The sequence below is a fragment of the Rousettus aegyptiacus genome, unplaced genomic scaffold (assembly GCF_014176215.1).
Source record: "Rousettus aegyptiacus isolate mRouAeg1 unplaced genomic scaffold, mRouAeg1.p scaffold_m13_p_9, whole genome shotgun sequence".
NCBI lineage: Eukaryota > Metazoa > Chordata > Mammalia > Chiroptera > Pteropodidae > Rousettus > Rousettus aegyptiacus.
This window is the reverse complement of record NW_023416312.1, coordinates 95,972,468-95,990,135: the sequence shown is the minus strand read 5'-3', so window position 1 is coordinate 95,990,135 and position 17,668 is coordinate 95,972,468. Positions and strand designations below refer to the sequence as shown.

Sequence of the window (17,668 nt, the reverse complement as noted above, 5' to 3'; positions counted from 1 at the left end):
AAAGGCTAAGGGACTAAGAAAGGTTGTTTGTATATATGGGGGAGGGAGGCGGGATAGGGTATCAGAACCAGATATCTTAGTTCAAGTTTCGCAAAAGCGTAGAATGTACAGATAGTTTACATATGCAATCATGTATGTATGTGTACATATATGGGTATATAAATGTGTGTATATAAGTACATTTGTGTATGTATACACACTATACACACACAGGTAAACATTATTACTCTGTTATTTTCTCATATCTCTAAATAGCCCATGCTAACATCATTAACCGATGCCACACACATAGTAGGTGCCCCGATGCATGGATATGGGGACAGTTAAATTCCTATCTGAATTTTTACTCTCTCCCTTGCTCTCTAATTCGTAGTCTCTTCCACTTTGCATTATTCTCATATATACACGAGTGGGAGCCATTTACTACAAACTCAACTGAACTAGAAATTGCTACAAGCGATTTCACTAAGAATGTGTTTAAAGACTGTAATGTGTATTCTATGATGTTATGAACAAAGAAGGAGATGCTTAGGTTTTATTTTGAGAACACAGAAAGTGAGGGGATGAGAGGGGGATAAATATACGTTCTCCATTGCGAGAATGTTAACATCTCACTCCTGACCTGGAGGAGAGTTAACCAACTCCTGTAACAAGCATGTCAATAACCAAATGGAATAAGGTCCCTGCATAAAGTCAAGAATGGAGGAATGAGGGGGTTTGGGACAGCAGCCACTAACTTCATTGCCTCTATTCATAAAAGGTACCATTACAACGTCCGTAGGAGGCAATAGTAAGCAATAGGCTCCATTTGTTGAGCGTGCAAATGAGCCCCCCCCAAAATTAACACTATATATGCTAGGGAGTCCCAATCCTTGTAATTAAAAAAATTAAAGTTTGGAGTATTAATGTTATTTTCACTGTTGTAGTTTATGTTGCAACAATCTTCTTATTGTGCCCTCATCACATCTCCCCTACCCCGAATCAGGCAAACTATTGTGACCTGTATATTTCTAACATTTAAAGTGATTTTAATATGATTCGATTTGAGCATTATTTTCTGACAATTTCAAACTTGAGAGTCACAGCCAATGCCCCTACATTGTAGCTTCTCCTACGGGATTTTAAAGCATCATAAAAACTCAGCAGTTGAAACAGCGTCAAAGATCATCTGGTTCAACCTTTATCTAAGGCTGGAATCCCCTCTACAACATTCCTGAGAAGGGTCATCCCATCTTAGCTTAAAGGCCAGACATACATACTCCTCTATCTTCGACTCGACGGGGTAACTCTTCTTCAGTGGAAAGTGACCAAATACCACCCACCACCCCTTCCTCTCCCCTTCAAAGCTCAATAGTATGTGAGGTCACTGCTCAGGGCAGAGCATAGAGAACACTGGCTCATAAAGGTCTCACCTGACACTTAGTAAATGACCCCTAGTCACATATAACTTCTCTTCCAGAAGAGAGAGAGCATGCCAACAAAGCACTGCAAATACAACAGAGCACTGCCCAATTAAATACAATAAACTTCTTAACACAAAGGCTGTCATCTGTCACCCACACTGATAGTCAAGGTGGCTCTCTGGAAGAGAACAGCTGGCTCTGTTTGGCCTTATTAGCAAAATCCATACTCCAGTGCCAAGACTAGGCCAAAACAAAATGGAATCTAAAGTCTCCTTAATTGGCTATTCACGCAAGTCAAGATGAGTCCCTGGTCTAGATTCTAAACTAAATATTTATAAAAAGCATTTGGTAGCAAGAAGCTATTCATCTTAGGATGCCCCATTAATAGCTGTGACAATGACATGTGAAAAAATTCTTTTCTAGTTTAGAGTCCCTTTAGGCAAAAGAATCTCTACTGTACAGTCGAATTCAGGGCTTCATAATAAGTCATTAATAGTGCAGTACAGGAAGTGGTTTGTTGAATACTGACTGAAAGGTTGCAGTCATCAACAATGTGGTGCAATGTTACAGGGGCTACATTTTGAATTAAGAGTCTTTTTGTGCAACAGGTGAAAATAATGAGGACTAGACACAAGAAAATATTCAAAGGAGCGTCGGGTCAGCCTAGCCTCCTGGCAGCCACAAAGAAAGCCAGATGCCCTGTGCTGTGAGTTTCAACATATGATTGATGACTCAAGCCCCTTTAGAATAGTGTCTTTGGAAACGGTTTGCTGTGGCTCTGACCAATCCTCTTTCTCATGCTGATTTCCTTCACATAAATCTCCCGCGTGAATCAACCAGAGCAGTGGTACTGAAGGGTAGGCTGAGTAGGACTGGGCTAGGAGTATCTGTCATCTTCAAGAGTGCCATAATCCCCACAACCAGAAGGATCTTCAGATGTGACCTTGGGCACCTCAGAGAAAAAATAAACTTTGCCCAACTGTCATCCTACTTTAAGCATGTAACGGTTTGCCTTTAGGCACCATTTATGCAATGGCCGCCAGTATACCCCAGTGCCTCGCCCGTGGTAGACACCCACAATGTATCTGATGAATAAAGGATTGAGTGGGTGCCCATCATCTTCTTCAGGAGATATCACACTCAGGATTTCACCCATTGCAAAGGTCTGGCTACAGCATATACTGGGAGTGTGGCCACTCAAGGATGTAGTGTCAGTTTAGAATGCTATTCAGATCCGATCTCCATCTTGCAAGATGAAGTGACAGTCACAGCCAGAGGAAGAGGGGCCTTTCACACCATCTAAGCAGTAGCTTGTTCAGAGGTCGCTAGCGCAGAGCAACATCTCAAGACTCATCTCCGAGGTGTTGTATTACACAGCAGTGTTACGGTGTCAGGGTCCAAATCGCGGCTCTGCTACTACCAAACCTATGTGATTTTGAGCAAATGACTTAGCCTCTCTGGGCCTGAATTTCACCATTGTAAAAGTGGAAATAATAAACGTGTCTACTATGTCATGGGGTCACTGAAATGTTTAAGAGTTTATGTACAGAAAGGGTTCATATGTGCAACAGCTAGCTGCTCAGTACGCAAGGGTCATTGTCATCTCCAAAGTGTAGGCCAATATGGCCACAGTGGGAGATATGCAGTTTCCCAGGTGGCATGGGGTTCAACATTGGCTGTTGGACTTCTTTTGGAAATACGCCTGTTCATCTTTCAATCCTGTAGGGTTCTCATATTGTGGCAATTAAAGGAGATGTGCAGAGAGAGGTCCCTGGGAAAAGGCTGCTGAAGGTCTATCTGCTTGTCAACGAAATTTCTGAAAAAGTTTGCTCTGTCTACCCTAAAAATAGAACTAGAGTCTTTGGGGCACAGCTACTTTCCGCATATCTAGACCGGGTCACTGCGAGTCTCCCCAGGCAATTATCCACATGCTCAGATGTACTGCCCTGAGAAATGAGAACATGGTAGACATAAGAAGGCTGCTCTCAGACCCAGAGAGGGCTCACAGATACTGAAGGGATTATACTTATTCTGTGTAGCTTCCAGGGCAGAACTACAGCCAAAAGCTGGAAGCCCCAGAGAGGCCCTTCTCATACATACAATGGACTTTGTATCAGAACCATCCAAAAAGTAAGGAATTTGCTGCCTTCGGAGGCAATTTAGTTCTTCTTCCACTTTATTTTTTGGACTGGCAGAAGCTGGGTACCCACTGCTGTGGACAGTGAAGAAAAGACTTGCTTTGCCAAAGACAAACAGCTAGAATTTCCTGTGTCTTTCCATTTCATTAAAAATGAAGGTCTAATAATCTGACAGTTTAAATACAAGATGCTCTCTTGGACTTTTTTAATCGATGGGGCATAAATGTCCATTAGCCACAACAGATTTGGATCTGAAATTTGGAATTCACAGAAACAGCTTGCAAGATATTAAAGGCCTCTGTTCCCTGAATATATTATCCCCCACCCCCCACCTCCGCTTTTTGTCCAGTGAGGAAATTGAGCAGTTTCTCTATTGCCCTTTAGAATAAACCTATGAATTCTAAAAAGTGCTTATTTTTCCTTTAAAAATTATTTGATTTTGTCCAATATCCTCAGTCATTCAGTATAGGCTGTCTCATTCCCTGTAACCTTTTAAACTTTTCTCTCATAAAAGGTACAAATAGTCTTTAGGAGAAATTAGTTAAATGGCTCCCAGAAAGCGGTGTTGTTTTTTCCCCCTTTCCAACCACTGCCGTAAGTATCCCAGATCACTAATAAAGGGTAAACAAGTCTGAAAATTGATCAGATGTAACAGATATGATTAAAAGGAACACAATGAAAAAAGATGCTCATGCTATGGCTTTTTTTTTTCTAAATGCCATTAGACTTGCCGAAGGAAGTGAATGAAACTGTAGCTACTAAGCCATTTATAGGAATAAATATCAGGAATTCAAAAGATAGCAACAGAGAACAGTGTGGTCTGGAGTTAGAAGTAACATGAGGCTTCTCCCCCCATGGCTGCTGAAGTCAGGCTGAGCTCCCAGCATGTGGAGAGAGCTGCTGCATTGATGGGAGGGAGGGCAATAGCAAGTTAAAGGATCAACATTATGCAGGCCAACTCGGCTTGGCATTTTCCCACCCCAATTGCCACAAACAAAATGCAGCATTACGATCGGAACTCCTCCTTCTGAGAATAAAGTAACATCAGAACTACCTTCAGGAAATCCAGGTACTGGAATATGTTTAAGGAAACACAAATTTACAAATGCCCATTTCATGACCTACCGGCCACCCCCCCCCAGCCCACACATACTATAAGGTAAGGCCCAGATTCACAAGTGAGACTGTGGTCAATTCTCAGCATGTGGGGAATAAAAAAGAAAGAAATGGAAAGATGAGACCAAAAAAAATGCCTGGAAAAACAGCCCTAACTTTGGCACTGTACTTCTTCTTTTGTATGTTCCACATTTTGTTAGTGGCGTTAACACTTCTGTGGCTTTTTTTGGTTGTCATTGTTAAATGAATTTTTGCCTATGAAATAATAAAAGATGTATTAACTCCAAGAACCTGGACCATTTCTTTGAAGTCATGTAGGCACATTTGTTCAGTTATGTCTTCCCCTTTCTAATTCCTATGAACAAGAGAAAAATATAATTAATTAATTAAAGCTCGATGAAGATTTACGAGTGGACTCGCTTCCCAAATTGTAGCCCTGTAGCTGAGTGAAGCAGCTTAACTAAAACATTTCTGAAAAATGCCATGAGCCATGAAGTTTCTGACTGGCGTATCATTTATGATACCCCTGGGGGGGAGGCCTTGCCTAAGAAAACCGAGGCCCAGCACCCCATAAGGTTCTCATTACAAACAGGAATGTGCCAGGCCAGATGCACTGGGGGTCGTCAAGCTTTGCAACCCCTCCCTCCCGAAAAAAACTCATAAATTTTGCAGAATATATTGCTTTTCCTTGTATTTTTATGATTACGTTGAATTTAAGGAAATTTACCCCATACTTCATCATTTACCTTAGTTTTTCAGAGTTTTTTGATGTCCACAAAGTTCTATGAACTTTCTACTAATCACATTTTTTACATCTTAAAACTACAAACCCACATATTTTCAGCCAGCCACAAATTTTAAACCTCTCCTCTTTTTCTAATTTTGGTATAAAATCGCAGGTTGGACAGATTTCAAAGTTCTTCCATTGGCCAAACTCACCTCTACATCTTGTATTAATGCAACGCACTTAATGAAAGATGGAAAAAACTGGCAGTCAGGGTATAAAAGGTAGTCACTTGGTACCAAAAATGAATGGAGGTGACACTGTAGCATTTGTGGCCCAAGTAAAAGACTCTTCAACTCCAGAGTCAAGGGGAAGGGCGGGTATGACTAGACATGGTGGGTTGGAGTTGGGCACCTAGATAAAGTTTAGTGGTCGCTCACATTTTAACTTGTTTTCATGAATTTTCGTGATTTTAGTGTTATTATAATTACTTTATAATAACACAGATTCCAGGTCTGAAAATTTAACTGATCTCACATTGATGACCAACCAAATATAAAATTTTTCAGCTAATCGTGTATTAAGAGAGGCAATGTCTGCTTCACTGTAGCTGTGGTAGTTCTTAATACTATGCCCAAAGCAGAAAGTCTTCCTTAATCCAGAAACCCAAAGGCAGGGCAAGGGCTATACAATCCAGCCTCATCTAATGAGATATGAAACAGGAGATGGAAAGATCACACTCTGCCCATAAACATTTGGACAGGAAAAAAAACTATGAAGCCAGATGTAATCCTGTGCTAAATCAGATTATAAGAAGCAGATAAAATCACAACTTTATTCAATGTGTCATTTATCATGGGTGACTAATGTATTATTTGTATAAAGTTAAAATTGAGCTTTGAGAAACTATGAAATAAATCAAATGCCCTACTTTATGTAATTTTAACAGACAGATCCCATTAGGATTCTGCTATGCATAGCTGTTGGTTAAAATCATTGACCAGTATCCTTATAAATTAATCAACTGAGGTAATACTGGCTCGGCTGTCATTATTTGCTACTAAATCACATTTAGAATTCACTTTAACTCTTCAAGCCTCTTGAACTAGGTTTATCAAATTTCTATTTTTTTTCTTCAAAATACATGAATGACTGTGTTTGTTTACAAAAGCCTGTATGGTGAACACGTGCCACTGGTGGTTTTTCAATGGTATTAGCGTGCGAATTGGCCTTTTATTATCATTTCGTGGTAAAATGCCAATCAGAAGCCAACCATAACGGTCTTCATCTTTGTTAGTCATCAATTTTACCAGTATGTGTGCACTGCTGAAGTTTAAATTGTTATAGAACTTCAAAACCAGTTGGCCAAAATACAGTTAATATTTAATAGTCAACTTTTTTTAAAGGTCCATTGTGGCTCCTGTGTTCCTCCTGTATCTCTAATACTCAGATACATTTCATTTCTGATTATGAGACCTGATTTATTAAGGATACATAAGTATCTACTGTTGCTCTTCCTAGTATGTACCTTAATGTCTGGCTAATTTAACTAACTGGGTGTTTTCTCTCCACTAAAATGTCCAAGATCTCTTCATTGCCTTTCATCTTTCTACCTATTTTCCCCTACCTGCATCATCACCTTTAAGTTTGCACTGTGAAGACAATACAATAATGTTTCAAGGATTTTTTTTCAAGATTATTTTTAATGCTTTGAAATTGCCCATAAAAATCTATTATGTCCAACTCTGACATAGCTGATGTCCAATTGTGTGAAGGTAGGGGTAAAGACACCTATCTTTGCGGGTGCATGTTCAATGAGGTGATGTGTGTAAATCATGTGATATAACATCATGCAAATGCTAGTTCTCTTACCCCAACTATTGATCCATCTTACAGAGCTCTTAAAAAATCAACGCATATGGAAAGTTTTCTGCATATCCTTTGGATAAAATTATAATCTGAATCCTCCAGAGGCATAAATAGAAAATGTGAGTGGGCTAAAAATATATGTTAGGAAAACCCAAATCCTGGGTTAGTGTCCAAAGCAAGAACTACTTTTTAAAAAAAAAAAGAAAAGAAAGAAAGAAAAAACAAATAAAAAAACACAGGCATCTGGCTCAGAGGAGACAATACTATAAAAGTGTGGAAAAAAATATTCAGCAAATGTTTGAAGGAACGTTCTCGCCACCTCTTTGTACATCAATCCAGTGATTGTAACAAGTGAAGACATCTTTTATTTTAAAAGTCAGCACAATTACCCTTACAGAATCGTTGTAGATATTAATGTCGGTATACCTCATGAAAAAAAAATGCTACATGCAAAAATCTAAAATCACAAATTTGATAAGCTTAGGGCTGTTTGGGATAGATATTACTATCTTCGGCGAGGAATTCCCCACAGGATTCCTGGCAATCGAGATGCCCATGGAGAGCATTTAATTTATAAAACTGTAATAAGTATGCTATTTCAGGAACATCAATTGAAAGTAAGGCAACACACTTACCTGTACCTGCCTGACCATCGTGATTGTAGCTCTTTTCTTAGATCTCATTCTTGCACCCCTGAACAACTGCTTCACAATTTCATTGCACATAGCGATAAGTGGGTTATTGGACATCAATCTATGTATTTATTCAACAAAAAGTAAGTAAGCACCTACTGCACCACTGTTTGAAGCACTAAACATGCAGCAGCAAATAATACCTCCACCAAAATCTCTCCCCTCATTTAGCTCCTGGTTTTGTCAAATTTACAGACCTTCCTCCAAGAACCAAATCTGGAGCTTACACCAAAGAGGAGGGGACTTATGGACTTAAACCCAATGCTGATTCATAAATGCTAAAAATAAGTAACAAACGCCTCATCAGTCTAGTCCACTGCAGAGCCCCACAATTTTGCCAGCAATTGTGCCAATTTCCAAACTTTTGTTTTGATTGATTCAGGAAAGCAAATATTCATTTGGTATGTCTTTGAAGAATGCTTACAAAAATATTTCCATAATTCGGACAATCAAAAACGTCATCAAGAGTGTTTTGGTTGCTCTTGAGCAAACGGTGGTCAGTGTCAATGAGACTACTCCACTCACCAAACAAAACTTGAGCAATTATATGATGTATGTGAGTTATCAAATCAGATAACTCAGGGGCCAACATCAATTGTTTACTATTGAGAGTTGGCTGCTCCTGTTCTTCTAACCAATCTAAACCTCTGGCTTTCCATCTCCCTCTGGACTGTGCTAAGAGTAATAAAAGAGTTTCATGGGCCTTGATGAGGATTTCTTCTCCTACTCTGGCTCATTCTCTCTCCCCTTGTAATTCCTATTTCACTTGCATCCATGCCACACAACTTCCCCAAATGTAGTTCTACATTCCAAAGTCAAGTCAGTGAGGCCAGAGGTCATCTTTCACATTCCTCTCATCTCCTCCAAAAAGTGACTGCTGGGTGCAGAGCAGGTACACAATAAACACATTCTTCATAGAGCTGACAAACACTAAACTAGGCATGAGGGCTCCTGACCCAGCTTTGTGACTTACTAACTATATGTCCTCGGACAGGCCACTTTCCCATTCTGGGCCTCAGTCTCCTCATCTGTACAATGAGGAGGCTGGACCAGATGATCCTAAAGAACTGTCCAGTCTTAAAATACTAGGTTCAGGGAATTGATTAATGTCTACACACCAGAGCCAAGCCTTTTGCCAGCAAATAAGCAATGACTAATTGATGACATCTTTCCGTGATTCCATGGTGCTTCATCAGAAACATCCATCACACCAGAATTTAATTTAGTTGCTGTGGCTGTGCCGACCTGGCATAAAAACAACCAGTCCCTTTGGATAATTAATCTATTTAAAAAAATTAGTTGAATGACATCCCAGAAGGAGAAATAAAGCCTCTGTGATTGCATTTTTTATTGTTCACTAGATAGTTAAGTCGTCATGTACATACTGCCACAGTCAGAAGGTTAATCTGACCTCAAAACATACTCATTCTAGCTGGTTGGTTTGATCAAACCAAACCAGAGACCCAAAGACCAAAAGACATCAGATGCCTAAGAAATTTCTTCTGATGACAATTGGTAAAACCAAGATTGCAATTTCAGCACCACTATAAGATAAATAGGGTTTATTTTTTATTTATATCAAAAAGAAACCATTTCAATGTTATTTCCAGGAGATATGTCACCAGCACAACACAAATTTTAGACTGCAGGAATACAGTTTAATCAAGTTCACCAAGTGAACCAGTATCTGGAAATGAGAAGGTTTTCAATGAAGATGGTAGACAATGCAGAGAACTAGTATTTGAAAATTTAACAAAACAATCCATTCTTTATAGGATAGAAGTAATATGTTCTTTCTTTTCCTTTTTCCAGCAAAATAAATATTGAAAAAATAAACAGATGAGTGATTTTGTGTTTGCAATGAAAACAAAACCTGTTTCCTTAGTTTATTTCCCAATGTGTGGCTTTTATACCTTCTTATAGCAGCACGTGCTTATTGAAAATCCAAATCAAAGATTGCTTTAAATCACTGACTGATTCTCCTTTTGAAATGAAGCAAAATGCACAGGTACATAAAAAATAGCATTTCATAAAATAAGCAATCCATAATCAAAATCAGATTCTAGCTGTAGTGCTATTGTCAGCCCTGCTTAAATCATGCCATTTTACCTAAACACTGAGATAATTTTTCTCAGCTCAGTAAGTAGGTGGATGTTAGCAGCTAAGGTCATCGAAAAGATTTACTTTAAAATAAATTCAACAATTCAGAGCATCACCCTCTCCATGGTATAAAGTGTGCCTTGCTTTGAACATGCATATAAAATTTCATTAAAGTGCAACATAAAAGTTTTACATTAGAGGAACCCAGTGCTGGACCTTTGTTTAACAGTCATGATAATTTATGGCATGGATCTGCTACAGTTAAGTAGAAAAACAGCCTTCTGGTGATGAAATACAAGTCATAAAGGCTGAAACTCAAGGAAACTAAGTGGAATCCCAACCCTCCGACCATTCAATTCTTCTTCAGATTTTTGTAACACATTCTTCTTTAACAGTCTCCATACGGATTGAGAGACACTATCAGTCCGTTAACTCCTATACCCCCATGCCTCCAAAGTTGCATTATTTGTTTTTTTTTTTATTTTCGCTTCTAAGCATATCTTAGAATTCTTAGAAATCCTATTTTTTCAAATCACACTGATAAACATCATGTTTTCATTTTGCCTTTTTCTATTAAGCTTCTTCTATAACCATTGTTCTTTCTCATTACTTTCCACAAAAGAGAGCAGACTGGCTAAAGGACCTTCAAACAATTACAATGAGAACACTATCAAACAGGCAGAGGGCCAGTATTATCACCAGGATTTACTAAGCAACTATCTTTAAAAGATAGGAGGATTTGCCTAGAATACTCTTTGGGATGATGGAGCTCTACCATCAATCAACAGATGTTTACTGAGCACATGTGATGGGAAAGGCCCTGTGTTAGATAATGCAAGAGGGCAATATACCCTCCCTAAGAAGCAATGTGAATATTAAAACATAAACAACTTAATGCAACAGTGGTGACATGGTGAAAAGAGCAATATCACAAATCCAAAGAGCATCCACTTACTATGTAAACTTAGGTAAGTCATTCAACCTCTCTGAACTTCAGTTTTCTCATCTGCAAAATGGAGCTAATAATACCAGTCCTGCAAAATCCACAAGGTTATTGTGAGAAACAAATAAAATAATAGATGTGGTAAGTTACAAAGATTTGGAAAGAAGTGTTAGCCACCTCCTACTCCCAGCTTTGCAGCTCCGAATCAACCAGATAAATATACCATGGTCTTCTTTATGTTTAAATATCGAATCTTCAAAATTAGAAAATTCAAATTCAAATGGACAGTTACCAAGGGCTCAAGTTATATATGTATATATATATAGTTATATATATATATAGTTATGTATATATATATAGTTATATATATATATGTATATATATAAAATATATATATACATATATATGTGTGTGTGTATATATATATATATAAATTTGCCAGCCTTATGTTTTCATTAAAGGGGCATCCATAAAAGAAGTACTAAGAGATTGTATCAGTACATAAATTGTTCTTTTTTTCTAAATTAAAAGTAAAATGCTGAGCTCCATGGCTAGTCAATTACATGGCAATTCCACAGATTTTTTTACACAATGATAACCTAGACGATCCAATCCATTTGTTTCAGTGAAAGCTAAATGTTTGAGAGCACACAGTAACAATAAATACTAGGCAATGAGGTTTCCTGGGAAGACACCTGACCTGGAAATTGGGAGATGTGAATTCTGACCTAGCTCTACTATTAACCAGGCTGTGTGAACTTAGGTGAGTCGAACAACCTCTCCAGGGCTGTTTGCTTATCTGTAAAATAGGGATAACACCTGCATATTTAAATTTACAATGACAGAATGGAATGGCATATGAGAAAGGATTCCACATGTTGGAAAGGCTCAGACAAAATGTCAGTTATTAATAGTGTAGGCCCTGGGAATCAGCTCTGAATTGCATCACTGAGTAGCTAGTGACTCCATTACTTCATCTGTAAAATAGGGATCCTAACAGGTCCTATCTCATAAAGTTGTCTGAAGGATTAAATGAGATCGAGTATTTAAAGTACTAGCTACTGGGTGATGTTTAGGGCACAAAGCAAATACTACTCAAATAATAATAGCAATGATGATGATACGTTGTACCACACACCATGAAACACACATACATACACACAGGGCACACACACACTTCAAAATGTTTCTCCAGGTTGTGGTCTAGAGTTCTTTAATCAGCAATACATACTTTTCCATTATCAGTACAGCAGTTTTTTTAAATCTCTCTTTCTTTATCCCATGGCAATCAGATAAAAAAAAAGACTAAATTAAAAATAAAAAATGCAGTCACAGTACCAATTGTTTTGTCTACAGGAGAGGCTAATCAAGTATATAGCAGTTTCCCTTTTGAGGTATGACCTACAGCTATAAGCTCACAGGGCTACAGCTTCTAGACTATTCCAGAAATGGTCATTTTATTGGACTTTTACGATTTTGAAATTACATTAAATATGTGCAAATTTTGCATGCAAGAAATAGTCTTAGCTAAGAATAATGGGCATGAAATAAAGGTTCGGTACATTAAAGCCACTTCTATTCAACAATAATTAGCATGTTTAAATACAATATAATTTTTATCCATCCACAAAATGTTTAAATGTTTGGAATCTCTTTTACGTCTATAATGACAGATTCATTTTTGAGGCAGTCATTTTCAATCTTGATTTGTATATTTTAAAGTTGTTAAATGCTTGACTGAATCATTAGCAAAACAATTCATGTATCATTAAACTGATTTCTAACATGAGATAATTTTCTTCCTTGTCCAATAGATGTGCCTTTTAAGATTTATGAAGATAGCTTTTATTCTTTGGGGGGTTTTGGGGAGCTGTGGAGGAGACCTGATCACTAACTAGCTAATTTTCCCGCCTTGAGTCTCGCCTCTCTGTACACTACCTTAAAAAACTCACCCTCAAATGGTTTGCTGAATGAATGCTCACACACCCTGGAGAATGCATATTGTACTGGCAAAGAAAACAGACCATAGGCCATTTCTCTTTGAATGCAAGAGAAAAAGAGGGGACAGGGGAAAAAGGTAAATGGATGGAAGTAGAGAATGAGACATCCTGGAAACCTGTAGGCCACTGCCTCTAGATTCCTACTAACTCCAGGTTAGAGACAGTTGTGTTCTTTCTCTCTCCTACAACTTCCCCTCCATGAACAGGCTTATTCCATGCTTCCAGAGGACCGCAGCTAAGGAGGCCTCCAAAGACCTGTGTGTGCAGAGCAGGCTGAGGCAGCCTGGCTGCTGCAGAGCACGGGTCATGCCTGGCTTGAGCTGAAACAGTTCACTTTTGTCTGTAGAGCAGGGTCTCCGCCCCCTGCAAGGTCGAAGAAGACTGGGGAAAGTGTGGGCTGCTGGGGCAGGCCCTGGGGGCTCCCTTCACCGGAGGTGGAGAAGCCTGGCCTGCACATGGCCCCTTCCCAGCCTGGACAGCCCCACACAGACCTTTGAACTTTCTATTTATATAACAGTTTAGTGAGTTTAAGTCTCTTCCTGTAAAACTGCCCATTTGCAAGTTTGCCTCTAATTAGGCTACTTGTGAGACATCACATAAAAACTACAAACAATTGATGCAGTCCTTTGCAGTGAGAAGCCGGCCACTGTAAGAACTGTTTAACTACAATTTTCACTAGACTTTTTAACGTCTTGATTTTGCTATCATGGTGGTTTTCTTTTCATTTTGTATTTTTAGGAATCTCTCTCTCTCTCTCTCTCTCTCTCTCTCTCTCTCTCTCTCTCTCTCTCTTTAGTAATAAAAGAGAAATAAGCATCTCCACATAAAAACCTTGTCCTGTCACAAAGCAATACCTAATCAATATGGGGGGAGGAGAGCTTATAGGACTGAAAGGCTATAGACTTTGTAGGCCCTCTAATTTTTGCTCCCCACCTTAAATGGGGATCAATGACATCCCAATTACTGGTAAACAAGTCCAAATCTAGCCACATGATCTCCAGATACCTCAAGAATTCATTTACTGGGTTACCACAGGGAAGCCTAAAGAATGATTTAAACAATAAAATTTGTTTTTGTTCTTTACCTTTTTTTTCTTTTCTTAAGAGCAAGTGGTGTCTTTAGTGAGCCCAGACATCTGCACCTTCCTCTTCTTGCACAGAATGGTTCATATTAAATTCAGACTCAGGTGAACACTGCTCATTCATCCAGGAATCTTAAAGAACTTGAGCTTTGGCCCTTTAATCGAGTCCAGAGCATGACCCAGTAAGATATTCTTGCAGTTTGTGTTATCCAGGGCTATGTTCTGTTAGGCACTGAGCACTCCCAGGCTGGGCACATACGAATAATGCAGCATCATTCATGCCCCATCCTTTCCATTCGTATTCATCCTGACAAATGTGTGTTTATAAATGGGCACACACTTTTTGTTTACTATAGTCAAGTGTTTGCAAATAACACATATGCCTGTGTGTATAAAGTCGTTCTTCATTAATTCTAGGAAAATGAGCTTGTTTTTAGCTGGTCTGATCTATTTATTGTCAGACATGTAGGGTTGCGGTAGAGATAGCTCTGAGCTATTTTAAGTAAATATTGGGAAAAGGTACAATGTCAAAGAGATCCTTAAATTGGCTGGTACCTTTTTCCTCCTTAAACCTCCTGGGGAGTTGGGGGTGGTTGTGGATGCCATCACTCTAAGCAGCTACTTACTTCCCAGAAGGGAAAGTAAACATATAATGAACATGTAATTGGCATATTCTGGCTGTCCAGAGACTTTGGAAAGGTACAAATTTCCATTCAAGGCAACAGCAAGCTTTTTATTTTATCCACGATTGTTACAATTATGCTCCTTTCCTCTGTGAGGGTGTATAAAACATGCACAATTGCATTACACATGTTTACAAACACAGATGTATAAGGAAGCTTATCCCTCACAATCAAACAGTGAGAAGAAATTTTCCTGGATCATGTGCACAGAGGGAAAAGGTCAGCTTATTTATGCAGATGTGTTACACTAATTCATAGCTACTTCAGACAATATCCATGGAGTGTCCAAATCTGCATGTTCCTCAACTGATATGGCATAGTTAGGGATCTGGAGGAAAAAAGGTTTTGCATTTTTCTTAATGTAAGAAAAGACAGTCTCCGAAAGGGGAAGGGTGTATCTTTCTGGAAAAAAAAAAAAGAAATCAAATCCCTCTAAATATGTAAGTGCATGTGCATATGACTAAACTGAAAATAAAATAATAAACACAAAAACCAAATACTTTGTATATGCTCAACATGTGAACTATACCCACAAAATCAGTTACAACAATATCTGTTAAATTAATGTTACCCACATGATGTATTAGTCAAATTCTATGCAAATAGTAACACTGGTTATCAGTTGTCTGCAAAATAAATTAGTGAAACAGAGTAAATGTTGCGTGTTATAACATAATATTTAATTGAGCAGCAATGCTATTATGATCTTTACTTTTAAATAACAGCATGGTTATTAAAAAATTGTAATGTAATGTTTCTCTGCAGAGGTGATAATACCGTGCACGACATCAAAAATGCCTTACAGATTAATACTGATACAGTGTAATTTGTGGCTTCAAGGATTTACACGGAATTGCAGTAAAATAAAATCTATTTAAGTTCTTATTATCTTGGATTTGCAACTAACGGAGTCATGATTGGCTACTGACTAAGCGTATGACCTTTTTCTAAAGAAGGAAATTGCCTAAAATATCACATCAGCCAGGGAAATCCTTGTAAAAATACACGGCATTTTAACAACGGCTAGTAGCTGAACATTGCAAAAGATTTCCTACTATGGGTCGGTACTATAGATTATTCTAACTAAATTTAAAGAGGCAAGAGCCAAGAGTGCAATTCCAAGTAGCTGCCGCGGTGCCCTCCCCCAATCTAATTCCACAGGCTGTGAGGAGAAACTGACACATTAAAATGTGACAAATTAATAATAATAACGTTATTGCAGAAGATGACTTTTTAAAAAAGTTAATAGATATGTATATCGCTATTTACGCACACGCGCGCTCACATCACGCAGAGAGGAACAACTTTCCGTCTCCCTAGTTACCTCTGCACCATCCTTCAAAAACCTCTCGTTGACAACTTTAAGGTATTTGGGGAAGAGCCGCCTAAACGTTTGAATCCCAGCTGGGTGCCTATTACACAAACCTGCGGCTGCCTCCCAGTGGGGGCGGACAGGGGTCGAGCGGGTAATTAAATGGGCACTGACGCTGGAGCGGCAGACTTGGGGGCCAACTTCAAAACCCTCCGGTCTTGAAAGCCAAACACTGAAGTCGGCCCAGACCCGGGGCCCCAAAGCTGTGGCCCCCGAAGCCGCCGCTTGGTGCTAGAGTACAAGGAACTTGGGCTGAGTGGGTAGAAGGGAAGGTGTGTGCGCCGCGCTGCGCAGGGACGGAGGTGGCGGGGGCGGCGGCCACCAAGGAAACAGAGGGTGGCCGGTGGCACCTTGCCGCTGCTGGTTCCCTAAGGCTGGCCGCCGGCGTTGGTCACCTGGAAAGTTGAGGCATTTCAGGCGGGTAGCAGCCTGTGCCTTAGGAGGCCGGCCCGGCCAACCGTTCCGGGAGAAAATCCCGGCGGAGGTAGTGCGACTCAGTCCCCGGGCGGCACCGGATCTGATTTGGGTCAGATGCAACTCTTTGCACTTGAAGCGCCAAGCGACGCTTTGGAGACCCGCATCCCTTACTGTGCCTGCACCTCCAGCCACCCCGGCACCCAACAGAGAAGTCGCTGAGGCCGGGGCCAGAGGTGGCCAAGAGCAAGTGGGAGTGCGTCCGGGGCGCCCCCATCGCAGCCCCGGCTCCTTTTAACAAAGGCGAAAAGCCCAGCCCCAGCCCGAGGACCTGCGTAGCAAAGGACAAGGCGAAAACCAACACCTACCACTGCTGCTCCAAGTCCCAGTCCCTGAAAAAGTCGAATAGATCCATAGCTGCCGGGCGGCGGCGGCGGACCGGCGTCCGTCCCTGCTCACGGCGGGTCGGCGCAGCTCTCCGCAGGGCTGGCTCGCTGCTTTCGGCGGCCCGGCTCTCCGGCCCTGCCCGACCGGCTAAAAGTGCCCGGGCCGCATTGGCGGCAGCGGCAGGCGCCAAAGATGCCGGGTCCTGCGCTCTGGAGCTGTGGCGGCGATGGCACGGGGCGGGCAAGTGCCTGGCAGCTCGCTCGGGTCCGCTTGGTCCGAGGCTACCCGTGCGCCCAGTGCCTCGACGCTGCGGCGGCAGCCGCTGCGGACTTGGGCCGGCGAAGCCGCCCGCCTGGCGGGCTGCGGGCCGGCGGCGGCGGCGGCGACGGCGGCGGCGGCGGCGGGGTTAGCCGGGGCAGAGGCAGCGGCGCGGCGCGGCAGCCGGGGCGGCGGCGGCAGCAGCGGTAGCGGCAGCGGCGGCGGCGGCGGCTGCACAGGCGGCGGCGGCGGCCGCGGCAGCATCACACACTTACACACTCACAGGGGGCGGAGCCTGGACAGCCCAAAGCCGCGACATGGAGCCGGCACGTTATCAGCCCCGGATCTGGCAGGGGCTCACCCTGCCCGCCCGCGCCGCCCGGGACCCTCATCTGTCAAAATCAGCTGGTGGGAGCAGCCACAGAGCTGGAGACCTGGGCCGGGACAGGGGCCAGAGGGGCAGTTACAGGGATGAGGGAGGGAGGCTG

The 17,668-nt window shown here is 41.1% G+C and overlaps 1 protein-coding gene across 4 annotated transcripts in view; it reads right to left on the bottom strand.

The window, feature by feature from the left end:
• AFF2 (AF4/FMR2 family member 2) overlaps positions 1 to 17,278 on the bottom strand; it is a 445,289-nt gene extending 428,011 nt beyond the window's left edge. For 2 of the 4 annotated variants that reach the window (XM_036227103.1, XM_036227107.1), the window contains exon 1: positions 16,904 to 17,278. In XM_036227103.1, the coding sequence (XP_036082996.1) occupies positions 16,904 to 16,950 (47 nt within the window). In that variant the 5' untranslated portion in view covers positions 16,951 to 17,278. The remainder of the gene's footprint in view (positions 1 to 16,903) is intronic. The other 2 variants (XM_036227104.1, XM_036227108.1) reach the window with 1 other exon arrangement.
• Positions 17,279 to 17,668: the final 390 nt, after the last annotated feature.